At 36.5% G+C, this 18,040-nt stretch overlaps 1 protein-coding gene across 1 annotated transcript in view; it reads right to left on the reverse strand.

Moving 5' to 3' along the window:
• The window catches only part of LOC110590731 (nesprin-2-like), a 255,228-nt gene that overhangs the window by 190,551 nt on the left and 46,637 nt on the right, over window positions 1-18,040 (reverse strand). Inside the window, 10 exon segments of the mRNA XM_044918082.1 lie at window positions 1,916-2,089; window positions 2,389-2,547; window positions 6,597-6,767; window positions 8,340-8,489; window positions 9,387-9,551; window positions 11,228-11,415; window positions 11,685-11,763; window positions 13,092-13,254; window positions 14,257-14,369; window positions 14,979-15,143. Coding sequence (XP_044774017.1) covers window positions 1,916-2,089; window positions 2,389-2,547; window positions 6,597-6,767; window positions 8,340-8,489; window positions 9,387-9,551; window positions 11,228-11,415; window positions 11,685-11,763; window positions 13,092-13,254; window positions 14,257-14,369; window positions 14,979-15,143 — 1,527 coding nt within the window.

The following is an 18,040-nucleotide window of genomic DNA, read 5'->3' on the forward strand; positions in this document are numbered from 1 at the left end:
CACTGGTACTGTTTCCTGTAACATTCTTAAGTACTAGCGAGCGGAGGACCATACTTCTTTAGCAATGCCATCTGAAGAATATGCTAGCATGTATTTGTGTTGCAATAAGACACAATTTATAGTAGGGTTAATAGGCAAGTATTTCATCTTGTGCATAAGCATTTTTATGCGGCAACAACTCAACATTGTCAACTTCCAAGTTTTGCCCAGGGCCAACCCAGTCCCGCCCCACAGAGGGAGCATCAACAGGGCAGAGACGTGTCTGCTCCTTCTCTCACACCTACCTGCTCGTATGAAGTATTTACCTGGCAATTACTGGCAGAAACCTAGTTTAGTTAATTAGCAAATGACAGAACAAAGAAGAATTTGGGGCTTGTGAAAGAGGCAGAAAACTATAGGAGACAGAGGACAAAAGTAATTCTAGGGAATAAGGCAATTAAGCTGGGTGGGAATTCGTTCATGCCCTCATGACATTTGTTACGGGCCTACTGCAGAAAAGGTACAGTGCTGAGCCCCAGGGCCCTCCTCCACGGCCTCTGTGAGGACTGCTAGATTTACGACCTAGGGAGACACTAACCCTATATGCTGGCAAGAGGCTCCTATTACTCGTGTGTCCCTGGAGTCCCAGGGGTCTCAGGGCAGGACCTACAGGGCAGGGATCTTGCTTCTGTTGTGAAAATAGACCTACTTTACTAAACGCCAGAGATAAAAGGGGGCGGAGTGGGGGGGGGGAGGGGCAGGGAATCCCTGCCTCAGATTCCAAAAGGCAGATGGTCAGGAAGAGGAAAACGGTGTCAGACTGACACCTGTAACTTCCTTCTCTGGTAGAGAAGGGGCCTGGAGCCTCCATGTTTCCTCTGCCTGTCTCTCCTGAGCTGACCATATCAGCATCCTGACGTCCAGCCTAGTGATTATTTATGAGAACCACTGAGAACCATTGACTCTTTAAGGTCCCAGTTTAGCACTCTCAGCAACCTGGGAATGAAAGTGGCGAAAAAACCACAGAGGGAACTGGTTAAAGGTGGTGACCAGCAACATGCAAACAGCACAGACCAGGCAGGGAGGGTTCTGAGGTCATGGGAAAAGCAGTGTTGAGATGGCTGATAACAGGGCCCGGTCTGGTTCACAATCCAGAAAGCCAAATGAGGACTGAGGCCCAGAAAAGTGAAGGAGGCCACAATGACAGTAAAGAGGCTCCTTCTCCTAAAAAAGATGCCTAATGCATTTTAAATGTTCAGCAAGTGTGTGAAATGTTGAATAAATGAATGAACAAAAGGACACATATCACTCAACCTCTCCAGTGTGTCCAGTGGTAGAGACCTTATCCCCCCAAGCACCTCCCACATGTTAATTAATAATGACTCTCTGGTTTGCACACATCTTCAGTCGCCTATCAAGCCCGGAAAAAGCAACCTGAAACTCTCTCCATACAGAGCAATACCACTGGATCTTTAACCACAGTAAGCATTAGGTCCACATGGAACTTTTATCAAAGCATTTTAATAATAAAAGTGTTATTTTACATTCCGACAAGTTTACCTATTCCAAGTGCCTTTATTTGCCTTATTTTCAGTTAAAGTCTCACAACAAATTTGGTAGCTGGAATTATTATGCCCTTTTCACTGATTTAAAAAGCAAGAGAAATTAAATTCATGCTCAATATCATAGAATCAGCTGTGCTCCTGACACTACCACTGAGTCCACTCAGCAGGTCTATGATAAAATTTAAATTGAAAAAATTCTTCATGTTAATGTCTATTTTTAATCGTTTCTGGGAACAACGTATAAAACTGGGGATTTTTTTCCAAGTTACAATAACTTTGTGTGTAATTACAGCGATGAAAATATCTTGATTTCAAATGAGATAGGTAGCCAATAATAAATAGCCTACATTTGATGGTTGAAAGAGTCCCACCTTGTATTTTGAAATTAGTTCACTCCGGCTGTCTCTTTGTCCAAGTAATTGCTCAGCCCTTGTCATGTACGAGTCAAGTTCCTTCTGTGATTCTTCCACCTTCAGCCTGACATCCAGGTTTGGTGAAGCATCAGCTGAGTTTTTTAACACTGCAACTAATTTTACCATATTGATCTGCAAAAACAAAAAATTCTCAATGCCTGGCCCACCTGTTTAGTGGGTTATAAATTAATAAATACATTCTTTGAGTAGTAAGTCTAATTTTCCCACTGGATAGAATATCCTATTTACTATATTGATATTTTCTAATATGTTCTAAATTATTTAAAATATATATGTGTAAAATGCAAAAGTAATATTTTAGAAAACATTCCCAACCTCCAGGGCAACCCCTCCCTCTCTTCCCCATCCTGCCACTGACCACTCACTTTTAAAGACTACATTCACTAAATAGGAAATAGTAAACGAGAGACCTGAACTTTCTCTTTGGTTTCTTGAATCTTTGTCTGAAGCCCAACTGTGAGAACATGTTGAAGGGACTCCTGGCTTGAAATATTTTGTATATCCATTTGTAAGGTATCTTCAGTTCTGGACACAAGCTCTTCATACATAGAGCCTTTGGCAATAAGATGCTATTAAAACAAAGTGAGACCACAATAAATATTCTGATTATATGTTAAACATTAGCCTTAATCTCATCATGACATCATAAAAAGTTAACTATTCATCCAAAATGAGGTAAATCTGTACTCTAAAAATGTTATTTTAAAACTTCATTTTGAGGGGCGCCTGGGTGGCTCAGTCGTTAAGCGTCTGCCTTCGGCTCAGGTCATGATCCCGGGGTCCTGGGATCGAGCCCCGTATCGGGCTCCCTGCTCCGCGGGAAGCCTGCTTCTCCCTCTCCCACTCCCCCTGCTTGTGTTCCCTCTCTCGCTGTCTCTCTCTCTCTCTGTCAAATAATAAATAAAATCTTTAAAAAAATAAAAAATAAAAAATAAAACTTCATTTTGAAACTTTATATGAGTACAGATTCTGAGAAACAAAGTCTTTTATAGATTATTCATTATAGAGTAGGCACATCAATAAACTAAAGCCTAGTAGTAATACAATGCCAATAGACAGAAAATAAGTTGAGAGAATAGTAATAAACCTTAAAATGAAGTTGTTCTAAGTCAAATCAGTTGGAAGGAAATTCAATAAATGTTACTGGAGAAACTGACTATTGGAAAAAAAATCTTTTCAAAACCATGCTTTCTACAACATACTAAAAATAAATCTCAGATGGATCAGAAAGTTACATATAAAATAGGAAACTACAAAACAGAAGAAATTATCCATGAAAACTGATACACTCTCTCTGGATGTGAAGTGACCTTTTTAAGGGTAAGAGTAGGAACATAAACATAAAAATTTTCTGTGTAAAATAGGGGCACCTGGGTGGTTCAGCCGTTAAGCGTCTGCCTTCAGCTCAGGTCATGATCCCAGGGTGCTGGGATTGAGCCCCGCATTGGGCTCCCTGCTCAGCGGGAAGCTTGCTTCTCCCTCTCCCACTCCCCCTGCTTGTGTTCCTGCTCTCGCTATCTCTCTCTCTGTCAAATAAATAAAATCTTTAAAAAAAATTTTTTTTTAATTTCTATGTAAAATAAAATAAACAACTTAAAAGTCAACAACTTGGTGAAAATATTTGCCACACAAATGAAAATGTGTCATGACTCAAAGACTTAGACATTCAGTAAGAGAAGTACTAAGATCCCCCCCCAAAATTCAGAAAACACATGAACAGATAATTCACAGAAACAAACGGTTAATACATAAAAGATAGCTCAACCTTACATGTAATTAAATAAGTACAAATTAAAATAATAACAAGGTACTGCTTCTTAGTTATCAAATCAGCAAAAAAAAAAATGAATTACAATTCAAAGGTGGTATGAGTATGATAATATAGAAATTACATTTTTTTTTTTTAAAGATTTTATTTATTTGACAGAAAGAGATACACAGCGAGAAAGAGAACACAAGCAGGGGGAGTGGGAGGGGGAGAAGCAGGCTTCCCGCCGACCAGGGAGCCCGATGCGGGGCTCGATCCCAGGACTCTGGGATCATGACCTGAGCCGAAGGCAGACGCTTAACGACTGAGCCACCCAGGCGCCACCTACATTGTTTAATATCAACTAAGTAAATGCTGATTTTATTTATCTTAGAGCAGTGGAATCATGATGATTTTTATTTTCTTCTTTATACTTTTATGCATTATTTAAATGTTCTACACTGAGCACATTCATTTATAATTTCAATTTTTTTCTTTTTAATTATAAAAGTAACAAAATCTCACATAAAAAAACTCAGGAATGGGAAGGTATAGAATGTAAAGAAAAAGCTCTTCTTCCCCATTCCTCGCTTAGTTGTCATTTAAGTCAATCATTCACACATTCATTTTAAAAATACTTGGTTTGCATCTACTAGGCAACAGGAAATGTGCTAACAGTGGGGCATAATTCAGGATCAACACAGAATTAGTTATCTGTATATCCTAACACACATTTTTCTATGGATATAAAAGCATGAAGTATAAAAAAAGCAACCGTTTTATGCTCAACGTCACTCATCATCAGGGAAATACAAATAAAAACTATGATGAAATACCACCTCACAACTGTCAGAATGGCTAAAATTAACACAAGAGACAACAGGTGTCGGTAAGGATGTGGAGAAAGGGGAACCCTCTTACACTGTTGGTGGGAATGCAAACTAGTGCAGCCCTCTGGAAAACAGTCTGGAAGTTCCTCAAAAAGCCAAAAATAGAACTACCCTATGATCCACCAATTATACTACTAGGTATTTACCCAAAGGATACAAAAATATACATTCGAAGGGGTACATGCAGCCCAATGTTTATAGCAGCAATGTCCACAATAGCCAAACTGTGGAAAGAATCCAAATGCCCACCGACCGATGAATGGATAAAGAAGATGGGGTATATACACTCCATCTTCTCAGCCATCAAAGAATGAAATCTTGCCATTTGCAACAACATGGATGGAGATACAGTATATTAGGCTAAGTAAAATAAGTCAATCAGGGAAAGATAAGTACCACATGATTTCATTCATATGTGGAATTTAAGACACAAAATGGATGAACATTTGGGAGGGGGCAAAAAGAGAGAGAGGGGGAAACAAATTATAAGAGACTTAACTATAGAGAACAAACAGGGTTGATGGAGGGAGGTGGGTGGGGGATGGGCTAGGTAGGTGATGGGTATTAATCGGAGTGCACTTGTTATGATGAGCACTGGCTATTGTATGTAAATGATGAACCACTGAACTCTACTTCTGAAATCAATATTGAACTGTATGCTAACTAACTAGAATTTAAATTTTAAAAAAAGCAACTGTTTAAAAACCATTTTAAAAAATCACATAACCTGTACTGCTCAGTAATTTGCATTTCTTACTTCACCATATATCTTGCTCTAATAAAGATCTACTTAATTCCTTGTTAACATAAGTATATTCTAGTATGTTTGTATTTTCATTGTTTGTAAGAGGCTTTAAAATATTGAATTTCTCATTCCTCACTCATTTCTTTCACTAAAATAAATTCCAGATATAGCAAATAAATAAATATAAAAATAAAATAAAAATAAGAATAAATAAAAGCACTGACAGATGGCACAGGTATGTTTATATAATACTTTCAAAGCAATAAAAAATACCATTCTTATAAACCATGAAAACACAAAATGCTATATATACACCTTTGAGAAATGTGAATTTAAAAGAATTACATAAATATTCCTTTATTCCAGGAACTTTCCACCTTGTTGTAATTTATGACATGCTCCATAAGTTTTATAGCTGAGCTGGAACTCAGTAAAAACCTCAACTGTAACTTCTTTCCCAGGAGAACTGAATAAATTAAAACACACTCTTGCCTCATTGCTTCTCAATGAGCCGAACTGCCAGAGAATAAAGACAGAAAGGTTTTAACAATATCCGTCACCCTCCCCGCATCAAGGAAGGAAGGGAAAGTGGCTTAATCAGTGGGCGAGCTTTCACACTTGATCTTAGCCGAAAGGCCGAGAAGCGATGTGGGTGAGCTTTCAAAGCATAGATCATATAATCTCTTATACTCACACTGCACTGACCTATCTAACATATCCTTACTCATCTCCTCATTGCCCTTGGAAACAAGAGAATATTTTAATTTCCATTCTGTAGCTAGGAAAATTAGTTCAAGAATTGAAAGTCATAGCTATTATTAGTGGTCTCCTAATCTATCCTGTCTTCAAGCAAAATCTCAGCAAATGATCCAGGGATGACAATCCATACAATTTTTAAAAGTCTGAACAAAGAAAATTCAAACAATAGTCTTATTACTATTTACATTTTTTAAAGATTTTATTTATTTATTTAGAAATAGAGAGAGTGAGTGTGGGTGGGGGGGGGCAGAGGGAGAGGGAGAAAGAATCTCAAGGAGATTCTCCACTGAGCGCAGAGCCCAATGAAGGACTCCATCCCACGAGATAGAGATCACTACAGGAGTCGAAATCAAGAGTCAGACGCTCAACCAACTGAGTCACCCAGGCACACCGCATTACTATTTACTTTAAAATCTTGTATTTATCTTAATACATAAGTCCACAACCATGAAATCTATAATACTTTTACACTCATACCTGCAAGTGTTCTTCCACTGAGGCATCTACACCCTCCTGATGTCTCAGAAACTCCAAAAGAGATTCAGTTTCTGCCTCCCAGATTTCCACTTGTCCAATGAGTTTTTCAACATCTTCAGCCACTTTAAGTTGCCCTATGAATTCATTTTCTTTTTCATGTTCTTCCCTGGCCTACAACATTCAAAATTATCGCTAAGAAGATGGCAACATTTACATTATAAAATAATTTTCAGTTAAAAAAAAAGTTATCTCTTTTTTTCCTGAAGATGGCTAATTCAACATATTTTAGTAACTTAAAACCTAGTTTTCAGACAATGATAATAGCACTTTATGATATTTATCACTTTAAAAAGTAAAAAAATTGTTCACATATATTTTCTTTTTTTTAAGATCTTATTTACTTATTTGAGAGAGAGAGCAAGAGCAAGAGAGAGAGAGAGAGATCACAAGCATGGAGAGGGGCAGAGGGAGAAGCAGACTCCCCACTGAGCAGGGAGCCCGATGCGGGGCTCGATCCCAGGACCCTGAGATCATGACCTGAGCCGAAGGCAGATGCTTAGCCCGCTGAGCCACCCAGGCGCTCCATGTTCACATATATTTTCTTAATGAGAATATCATTCCTATCATTTAGTTACTATCATCTCCACTTTACAGATAAAAAGATTAAAGTTTAGAAAATTAGGATAATGACTCTATAGACCTTTCTAAGACTCATATACAATTTAACTAAATACAACTCTGAGCAATAGCAGTTGTGAAACATCACCAAGAAGAGACTCAGAATCCAGTTTCAACACAATTAAGCCTTTTCCCATTAATCATCTCTCAATATCCTATAGGTTGTTATGCTACAGCTTTACACCTTACACGACAGATACATTCTTAAAGTTGTTGCTAATCAGACCGTATCTTAAATGTATTAGAGGAATATAGTATTCTGCATTCTTACATTCTAAAAGCATATTGCACAATTTCAGATCTTTCAAGATTTTCTCTGATCAGGTCTCCTGATGGTGGGAAACATTGGCACTCCATCATAGCCACTGGCCAAAGCCAGTGAAAAGTTACTTTAAGTGACATTGGATCCATTATTATTTGGAAGGAGGCACATTTCCCAAATCACAGGTATTATATCTTACATGTGTATGGTTTTTTTGGTTCCTTTTCCATAGTCTTGTTTATAATCTAAAGTCATTCTCCAAATTATCCAACAAAACAAGAAATAAAAATTATATTGTCCCCCATTGTACAGAAAGGAAGCAAGACACAGGCCAGGGGCTAGACCAAAGCTGGACAATCTCTGAACACAATCAAAAGTCATCTGAAGAAAATATCAACTCCATTTCCACAGCTCAGAAGTCACGGCTGCTTCTGCATGTCTGTGGAAGTCCTCAGCGAGTGAGAGACACAGACTTGAATACTGAAAGCTCCTTCATGAAGGGATCCACTTGAGCGTTCTAGTGGAAAATGACCATACTTTAAATGTTATCCAATAATCACATTTACCATTGTTTCAACAATATGGTTTTATCAAAAGAAAAATAGCTGAGTTGGGGCACCTGGGTGGCTCAGTCAGTTAAGCATCCGACTCTTGATTTCAGCACAGGTCTTGATTGCAGGGTCATGAGGACAAGCTCTGAGTTGGGCTCCATACTAGGCGTGGAGCCTACTTAAAAAAAATTTTTTTAAATAGCCAAATTATTTCTATATACAAATGAAATACATAAAATATGACTATTTTACCTTTATATTCTGATTATGATTTTCAGGAAGTTCTACTGACATATCTGTCAAAAAATCAACAGTTGGTTTTTCTTCTTTAGATAGGGGAGTATTTTCATAATTGTCAAAATTGGGTTGATCCTGTTTTTTTATAAGTGGCAGATTCATCTCCTATAAAAAATGTCATGAAATTTAAAGCCCATATTTTTTATGTGAAGATATATTATTACCAACAATAATTGGACATAATATATTCGATATATTCTGGGATTTATCACTTAATAACAATGTTATAAAGTATAAGCATTTCCCAAAAAACACTTCAGTCTCCAATTATTAAGAATAAGAAACAGACTAATTTAATCATTTAAGTTCAAAAATTGTTTATTAAAGGTCTGCTTTTATAAGGCACTATGTATCCTAACTATAAAGCTATATAAAGCTCAGCATATGTTCTCAAGGAACTTGAAATCAGTAGGCAGAAATGCTTAATGTTGTTCTATAATAATAAATGAATTTCAACTAGAAAGCTATACATTACATGTCCACACAAAAACTTGTACATAAATGTTCAAAGCAACATTATTCATAATAGTCAAAAAGGTGGGAAGAAGCCAATGTGCATCAACTGATCAATGAATAAATACGATGTTGGGTATCCATACAATAGACTATTATTTGCCATAAAAAGAAATGGAGTACTGATACATGCTACAACATAGACGAACCCTGAAAACATGCTAAGTGAAAAAAAGTCAAGAAACACAAGACCAGATGTTATATGATCCCATCTGTATGAAATATCCAGAATAGGCAAATCTACGAGACATAAAGTAGATTAGTGGCTGCTGGGGAGGCTGGGAGAAAGTGGGGAGTGACTGCTAATGGGTACAGAGTTTCTTTAGGAGGTGACAAAAATGTTCTAAAATTCATGACCATGGTGGCCGCACAACTCTGAATATACTAAACATCGCTGAGTTACACCCTTTAAATGAGTGAACTGTATGGATGGGAGTTATATCTCGATGAAGCTGTTACCAAAAACAAAAATAAAACAAAAAAACTTACAAGCTGAGTTTTTGTAACAAGTTTTCTCCATCTTTTATTCAGCCTTCTCAGTTCTTTAGAAATAGATGATCCAACTTCATCATTACTGACTTGAATTAAGAAATTCCCCACTTCATTTAAAGTTGTATGTTCTACATTCCACTGGGATAGTGTCTCAAAGGGAACCTACACAACATAGAAGCAACATAGTTTAATGACATAACACTTGCCTTTCTATTATCCGTAATAGATCTTTACTAAGGTTGATTCTAAGCAAAAGTGAGTGTGAGGTTCTTGCAGAGACTCTGAGCCTTCCCTTCCCTGTTGGACCAGCTCTTCATTCCTAATCACTAATTGGCAGGCACCAGCTGTCTGTCATCACTCCTGGTCCTGAACTTTTAGGAAGCATCTGATGTTCTATCTTTCTAAGTGGTTAATGAACTCGGAGCAAAGGTTCTCAAGTATTTATCAGTTCACAGTGCCCTAAATGTCCCAGTAATTTTTTCATAGATTCCCTAGGTCAGAAGATTCATCTTACAGGTCTTATTTTCTACGTAGGCGGGTCCAAACCACTTCGTAGTTATTTGCTGCATGGTATCCAACAGACTGATGTTGCTGTGTCTCCCTCAAGATTTAAATTATCTTGAAAGTCCTCTTTGGCAGTTCAGGGGACCTTAGCACAGAGTTTGGGAATTGCAAGGCTTAATGTGTTATTTTTCTCAGTTATGTGAATTTTCATAAAAGATCTTTAATGGATAGAGGTAGAGAGTATTATGCTAATCAAATTAAGTCAGTCAGAGAAAGACAAATACCATATAATTTCACTCATATGTGGTATTTAAGAAACAAATGAGCTAAGGGACAGAGAGAGAGAGAGAAACCAAAAAACAGACTCTTAACAAACTGATGGCTACCAGAGGGGAGGTGGGCAGGGGATGGGTGAAACAGGCGATGGAGATTAAGGAGTGTGCTTGTCCTGATGAGCACTGGATGCTGTATGAAAGTATTAAATCACTATATTATACAACTGAAGTTAATATTACACAGTATGTTAACCAACTAGAATTTAAATAAAAACTTTTAAAAAAAAAGATCTTTAAACACAGAAGTGTTGAAATCCAAAGATTTGGATTTCTAGAATCACTACAGGTGACAGGAAGAATGACTCACTAACCCTTCAAATATTCTTTTTGCATTCCTACACCTACCACAAATTTTACTTTCATATAAACAGCCCATTTTCAGCTGAGTAACTTTAGTTTCTATTTGGAAAATGTTTAATCTGAGAGGCTGTCTATATCCATTTGCAACAGAGGAAAACGAAAGGAAGAAAAACTACCTCAGAGAATAATCATAAAACAGATTATTACATGACTATTAAATGAAAACAATATTGAATTACATTGAAATTTCTTCCATACCTTTCCACATAAGTTTAAGGTATTCTGCATTTTCTTCCTATAGAAACGCAGGGAAATTTTAGAGCTGAAAGGTATTCATCCAAATGGAAAAATAAAACTTTTTAAAATATCAGTTTATTTTAAATGCATCTATAAGCTATCAAATGCTCCAAGGCCTTTATTTTCTTTCCAAAGAACTTAACAATATATCTTTCAAAAGCTACACTGTGTGTGTGTGTGTGTGTGTGTGTGTAATACCTATAATGAGGAGAAAACTTCCTTTTGGCAATTATATTAGAAAGAAACTAAACTCTTTCCAATACCTTGAAGAATTTTTCCAAGAGTCATACTTACTGTTCTCTGGCCTCTAACTTTTGGATTGAAAATGAGGATCTCCAAACAAAATGAAAAAAAAAAAAGAAAGAAAGTAAAATTGAGGAGGTACCATTAGACTGAAAATACCTCTTTAATCTGTTCCTTCTTTGTCTCCTCAAAACAAGCCTTGAGTAAGCGAAGGTTTTCCACATAAGTAGCCCAACATGTCAGAACTTTCTGTAGAGTGGATTTCACATTATATATATTTTTTCTATATGTACAAATATTATATTCCACCGTGGTATATTCTTTACTAATATCCTGATATTCTCCAGCTATAATGTTAACAAAACAAGAAGGTAATCTCAGAAAACAGTTTATTATTAATAAAATCATACTGGTAAGAAAAATATTTGCATATTAATTGACAGTGGTGAAATAAATACGTACTCTGACAATATTAAAAGTGAACACAAGGATTTTCCAAAGAAAACACATATGTAAAACTAATTCCTAAAACATTAAGGTATAAAGTAAGTGAAACAGATAAAATGCTATTTTTAAGTAATGGTCATTCCATCAAAAAGTAACTGTACAGCTTTACCTAAATTCTTATGGATTTCTTCACATCTCTGAAAGGAAGTTTCAAGTTGAGCTAGGAACTCTTTTTCTTCAATAAATTTCTGGTGGGGGGAAGGAAAAAAAATATGTTGACAGTTTTTTACTATTACAAATGTGCCAAGATATCCAGATAGAGACATAAATTTTTTTTTAAAGATTTTATTTATTTATTTGACAGAGAGAGACACAGTGAGAGAGGGAACACAAGCAGGAGGAGCGGGAGAGGGAGAAGCAGGCTTCCCGCCAAACAGGGAGCCCAATGTGGGGCTCAATCCCAGGACCCTGGGATCATGACCTGAGCCAAAGGCAGACGCTTAATGACTGAGCCACCCAGACACCCCAAAATCTATTTCATATATTTATTAATATTGCATAATTTATATCAGTTTCTCTTATTTTGCACATTTTTACTAATACTGAATAATTTTTATTAGACATACTAGAATATGTTATAAATAGATACCATCCATCACACAAAAACATTTGAGAAACTACCACTAGTCAAATTATGTGTCCTATGCAAGCAAATTCTGTTACGGAAAAATACAGAGTTAATTAAAAACTCCTCTATTTATTGTATACTTATTAAGCACCAATGGTATGATTACTTAAATGGAAAAATGAAAAATCAAAGAAAGCAAAAGAAAGAAAGATATTCAAAACCTAGTCAAATTTAGAATGATGCTTCCTATTCAGGAATGTACAGTGTTTAAATCATTCACTGTAAATAAATCTCTCTTCATCGTGTTTTTCAATTTTTGCACCGAAACTTACAGTCTCGGATTTTTCTTTTTGGTCTCTCATTCCAAAAAGAGGGAAACAGAAAAAATGATAAATCCTAACTATAGAAATGACATTTCTAGGATGCTTTTAATTTACAAATGAACACGTTTATATTTAAATCATTGCAACATTTTTTTCCTACAAATTGCAAGAGCTAAACCCCCTCTCCATAAAAAGCCTCAAGACAAAATGTACTCTTTCCCACTCTTACAACTTGAAAGGCTAAGATAAAATGTTCTGAGAAAAAATTAATTTTTGAATGAAACCATGAATCTGAGTGGGAAAAAATATTTAAAAAGTGAAAGTTGGAATTGTTAATGGAAGTAACGTTGAAACATTTTCTAACTATTATGTTAATTAGCCTGGCTAACTGACTCTCCCCTGGTGAGGTAAATAATGCTGTTTTCTCTTCCTTCCTCCTCCCACTGTTTGTTATTTGACTACCTGCAATTCTGTTCTCCAGGCAGTTTTAAGCTAATGAAAGTTACCAAGAAAACCCACCTCAAAACCTGAAAAGGTGAAGGGAAATTGTGCCAAGGAAAAAAATGCATACCCAGCTCCCAGACATTGAAAATACTTGTCTAAGACACAAAATAAAACAGCTTACATGCCAGTCTTCCAGCAACAATTCCACAGATTCTTTGTTCCCATATTTGATGTTCCAAACGTCCAACTTTAATTTCACTTCATCCAGCAAACCAAGAACTGAGCACTTATAGTAATGAAATTCTAGACGTGGAATGAATTTTTTCCCCGAAATGTTGTTGATTCTGGAAAATATTGCAGGTTTTAGAGTTTAACTTAATATTATTGACCGAATGCGAGATAATCTATTTGGCATTTCTAAAAATATTGGGTCTTTGGCTTTTTATTTTAAACACATGGAACTCAGATGTATCCTCAAATCTTTTTTTTTTTAAGTAAGCTACACTGCACTGCGCCCAATGTAGAGCTTGAACATGACCCTGAAATCAGGAGTCACATGCTCTACCAACTAGGCCAGTCAGATGCCCCAAATATTCTTTAAAACAAAACAAAACAAAACACACAAACAAAGTAAAACAAACATTGTGGCTAAATATAAAACAACTATTTCTGAGATGAAAACATCTAACAGAACATTTTCTGAAGAAATGATTCCCCTATTGAAAAAAATCCTACACTAAATGTTAATCTCCAAAATATTTTACTAAATTTGTAAACTTTTGTGTAACTGAATGCAACCATAATTTCAACATTTATATATTAAGACAGCTTTCATTATTAAGGCTAACACCCTCTTATTATCATTCTAGTAAGTTACTTATGAATGATGAGAAAAGAGGAGATGATGTGGACAACCATCAATTAAATAATCTCTCTATTTATAGTATTTTGGAGTTTACAAAGTGCTTTCAGATACCTCCTCCCATTTCACCCAGGATCCTTGTGAGACATGAAAAGGGTGATTATCATTATCTTATATTTACAAATATTTACAAATACGCTCAGAAAGATATTAACTTTATCAAAACTCAGATATGGAGCTCATTTTCTGACTCCACGTCCAGAATTTTGCCCACCACCATATCCTACCATCCAATAAGAGAGCAAGTATGGTTAGCATGATATACTATTACTATTATGTAAAATGTGAAGGTACTATTCATCAAGATTTCAAAAATACTTGTCAGAAATGATCTAAAAATCTCTCATTTTCTGGTCCCCATGGCTTCGTGTTAGTGCTCAAACATGAATGGTAAGAGCAGTTGAGAAGTGCTGGTGTTACAAACCGTCCTTTCATTTCCTCCAATTTCCTAGGTGGTACCAGTGGTAAATGTTGTTCATCTCTACTTTCGAATGCCAGAAGAGTATTCAAATGACAATCAAATTTATCCATCAGATTCTGAAAAGAAATTTAGCATGACATGAACCAGACTTCTTGCCAAACATTGTAACTGGGGGTTTGTTAATCTCATTTGCTCTGGGCATGCACTGCATCATTTTCCAAAAAAAATCATAAAGCCCTTATTTTTTTTTTTAACTAAAACTTTGCAAATGAGTATTTTCATTGGAAGTGCTTTAAACTGGAACATTTTACAGAGAGGCAGACCCTAGTTTCTTTGGTAAAAGCATTATCAAAATCTTTTGTTTTCGGATTTTCCATTCCCTTGTATGTTCACATGCTATAAATGTCACATATCAAATTCCTTCATGCCACTGTAGTGAGAACCCAATCTCTCATATTTTAAACCAGTCTCCTCCCTCCTTTTTGTCAGGTTTTACAATTGCTTTAGAACTTACTAGACTCTACCTTATTGTTTCCAGCTTGACTAGCACAGTGCCCATGAAGAAAGCGAAGGTATCTCTGGCTCCCAAAAATCCCCAAGGGAATTGTTCTAAACCAAACTCAAATACCCATTATATTTCCTTCCCTTCTCCCTAGGACAAAGTCTTCCTCAAGAACAGCCCCGAAAGCATAGATTTTTTCCATGTTTCTTTTTTATTTTCCAACCTTGATTAAAGTCATTTTTTCTTGTAGTAGAGCCATGGCTTCACCATAATCCTGGGAAGTTGGCAAGTCTTCATCTATAAGCTCCTCTATCTCCTGGAGCCCGGCTTCGATTTGATGCAGTGGTGAGGGCAAGGCATGGTTCAGCTCTGTTTTCCACACATTAATCTGAAAAAAGCAAAAATCTGTGCTTCAGTAGACACTCTTCTAAAGTTTACTTCTTCAGGGGCACCTGGGTGGCTCAGTCGGTTGAGCAATTGACTCTTGGTTTTGGCTCAGGTCGTCTCAGGGTCGTGAGACGCAATGGGTTCCACACTCAGTGCAGAGTCTGCTTGGGATCCTCTCTCCCTCTTCCTCTGCCCCTCTCCCCACCCCCCCACTCGAGCGTGCTCTCTCTCTCTCTCTCAAATAAATAAATGAACCTCTTGCTTCCTCAGCCTTCCCACCACTCCCTCCACGCACAGGAGTCACACAAACATCAACTACCTATTTCCCCAAACACTTACTGCATTCCCAAGGTGTTCACTCTTGCTGTCCCTTCTACCTGGATTTTTCCCCACTAAGCACCATCAGAACTCACTCCCACATTGATTGATTCATTCATTCATTCATTCATGCTGCAAACATTTATTAATCACCTGCTGTGCTAATAGCTGATAGAGCTATAAAAAGCTTCTGGAATGGAGAAGGGGCATGTAGTGGTTGCACACCACAGAGTACAGTGCAGCACTTAGACACAAACTAGATATGCACACATGGGAACAGTGGGCCTTTTTAAATACATGGGCTCAAAAATTTAAGAAGCAGAATAACATATAACATCAATTTACCCAATTTAAAAATACATGAACACATAAATATAATATGTATTTTGCAAGACAAAACAAAACAAAAAGATACACCTTAAGCACATCACAATAGTGGGCTAAGGAGAAACGGAAATGGAAGGAGGGCATGGGTATAGAAAGAAAGAAACACAAATTAAAGTGAATAAAAGTTAGATTAGGGCCTTGTCCAGACCCATGTGCCATGAACAGAAGAGTAAGTTTAACACAACCCTGTACATCTGAGGGTCAATCAGATAAATATAAAAAAAAAACACCCAGAGGTCTTGCCTGAATCCCTTAGTGGGGGAAGCAAAGTACATGGTTACAGTTAACTGTGGTCAGCAATATAACAGAGCCAGACAGAGAGGGCCCAGGGAAGACCCTGGAAGAACACTGATTACACAATGATGCCTGGAATTCTTTTTTTTTTTAATTTTTAATTATTTTTTGTCTTTCAAATTTTTATTTACATTCCACTTTGTTAATATTCAGTGTAATATCAGCTTCAGGTGTAGATTTCAGTGATTCATCACTTAACATACAACACCCAGTGCTCATCACAACAAGTGCCCTCCTTAATCCCCATCACCCATCTAACCCATCCCCCTGCCCACCTCCCCTCCAGCAACCCTGTTTGTTCTCTGTTGGTAAGAGTCTCTTTCCAGGTCTGTTTCTCTCTCTTCTCTGCATCCCCCCCCCGCCCCCCCGCCCATGTTCACCTGTTTCGTTTCCTAAATTCCTGAGGCAAGGGAAACAAAAGGAAAAATGAACTAATGGGACTTAAGGTAAAAAGTTTCTGTACAGCAAAGGAAACAATCAACAAAACTAAGAGGTAACCTTCAGAATGTGAGAAGATATTTGCAAATGACATATCTGATAAAGGGTTAGTATCCAAAATATATAAAGAATTTATCAAACAACACCACAAAAAAACAATAATCCAGTTAAAAAAATGGGCAGAAGACATGAATAGACATTTTTCCGAAGAAGACATCAAGATGGTTAAACAGACACATGAAAAGATGCTCAACATCAGGGAAATACAAATCAAGACTACAATGAGATATCACTTCACACCACTCAGAGAGGAAAAAAATAAAATGAAACCAGAGAGGGAGATAAACCATAAGAGACTCTTACTCACAGGAAACAAACTGGGGGTTGCTGGACTGGAGGGGGGTGGGGGGATGGGGTAACTGGGTGATGGACATTAAAAAGGGCACGTGATGTGATGAGCACTGGGTGTTATATGCAACTGATGAATCACTAACCTCTACTTCTGAAACCAATAATACATTATATGTTAATTGAATTTAAATAAAAATTTTTTAAAAGAGTGTGGTTTTTGATCTGAACTCACACAGCTCTATTATGGTTTTTACGGCATTCTCATTCCAAAGACACCCACCCCCATGAAGATCAAGCACAAATTAAAAGGTATTTCACTCAAATGACTTCCTCAAATGAAAGTATGAGTTTTAAAAAAAAAAAGTATGAGTTTTAAATCTGTATTTCTCTTTCCATTATAGTTCTACTAAATGAATTGCCACTATTCTTAAAGTTAAATTGATTTTAAATAGAGGAAAGAAAAAGCAAAATTACATTTTTAAAAGAATAGGGTTATCTGATTCATCACTAATTGACTGAAAAACATTTATTGAGTGCCACCATATGCAAGGAAAATATCAAAAAGAAACATAAGAGCAAATACCCAAGTATAAAGATATTAAATGAGGAAAAAGTTAGCTCCTTTAAGGAGGTCAAATGGAACTATTCATAAACTAGAAGCATTAAATATAGTTTTCATATTGTTTTAGTCTTTTTTTTTAGGTTTATTGAGGTATAATTGACAAAACTGTAAGATATTTAAAGTGTAGATCATGGTGATTTGATACACATATACTCTGTGGAAGGATTCCCACTATCTAGTTAATTAACACATCCAATCACTTCACATCTTTTTTTTTTTTTGGTGAGAACATTTAAATTCAACTCTCTTAGCAAATTTTAATGCTTTAATGCAGTGTTAATCAAGAATAGCCATCATGTGACCTTACTCAACTTACTGCTGGAAGTTTGTACCCTTTTACCAACTTCTATTCCCTACCCCCCAGCTCTGACAACCAGTTTTCTACTCGCTATTTCTAGAAGTTTGACTTTTTTTTTTAAAGATTCCACATGTAAGGAATATCATGTAGTACTTTGTTTTGCTTTAGTTGCTTGCAAGTTTATCTTCTC

Source organism: Neomonachus schauinslandi, chromosome 9, assembly GCF_002201575.2.
Source record: "Neomonachus schauinslandi chromosome 9, ASM220157v2, whole genome shotgun sequence".
NCBI classification, from domain to species: domain Eukaryota; kingdom Metazoa; phylum Chordata; class Mammalia; order Carnivora; family Phocidae; genus Neomonachus; species Neomonachus schauinslandi.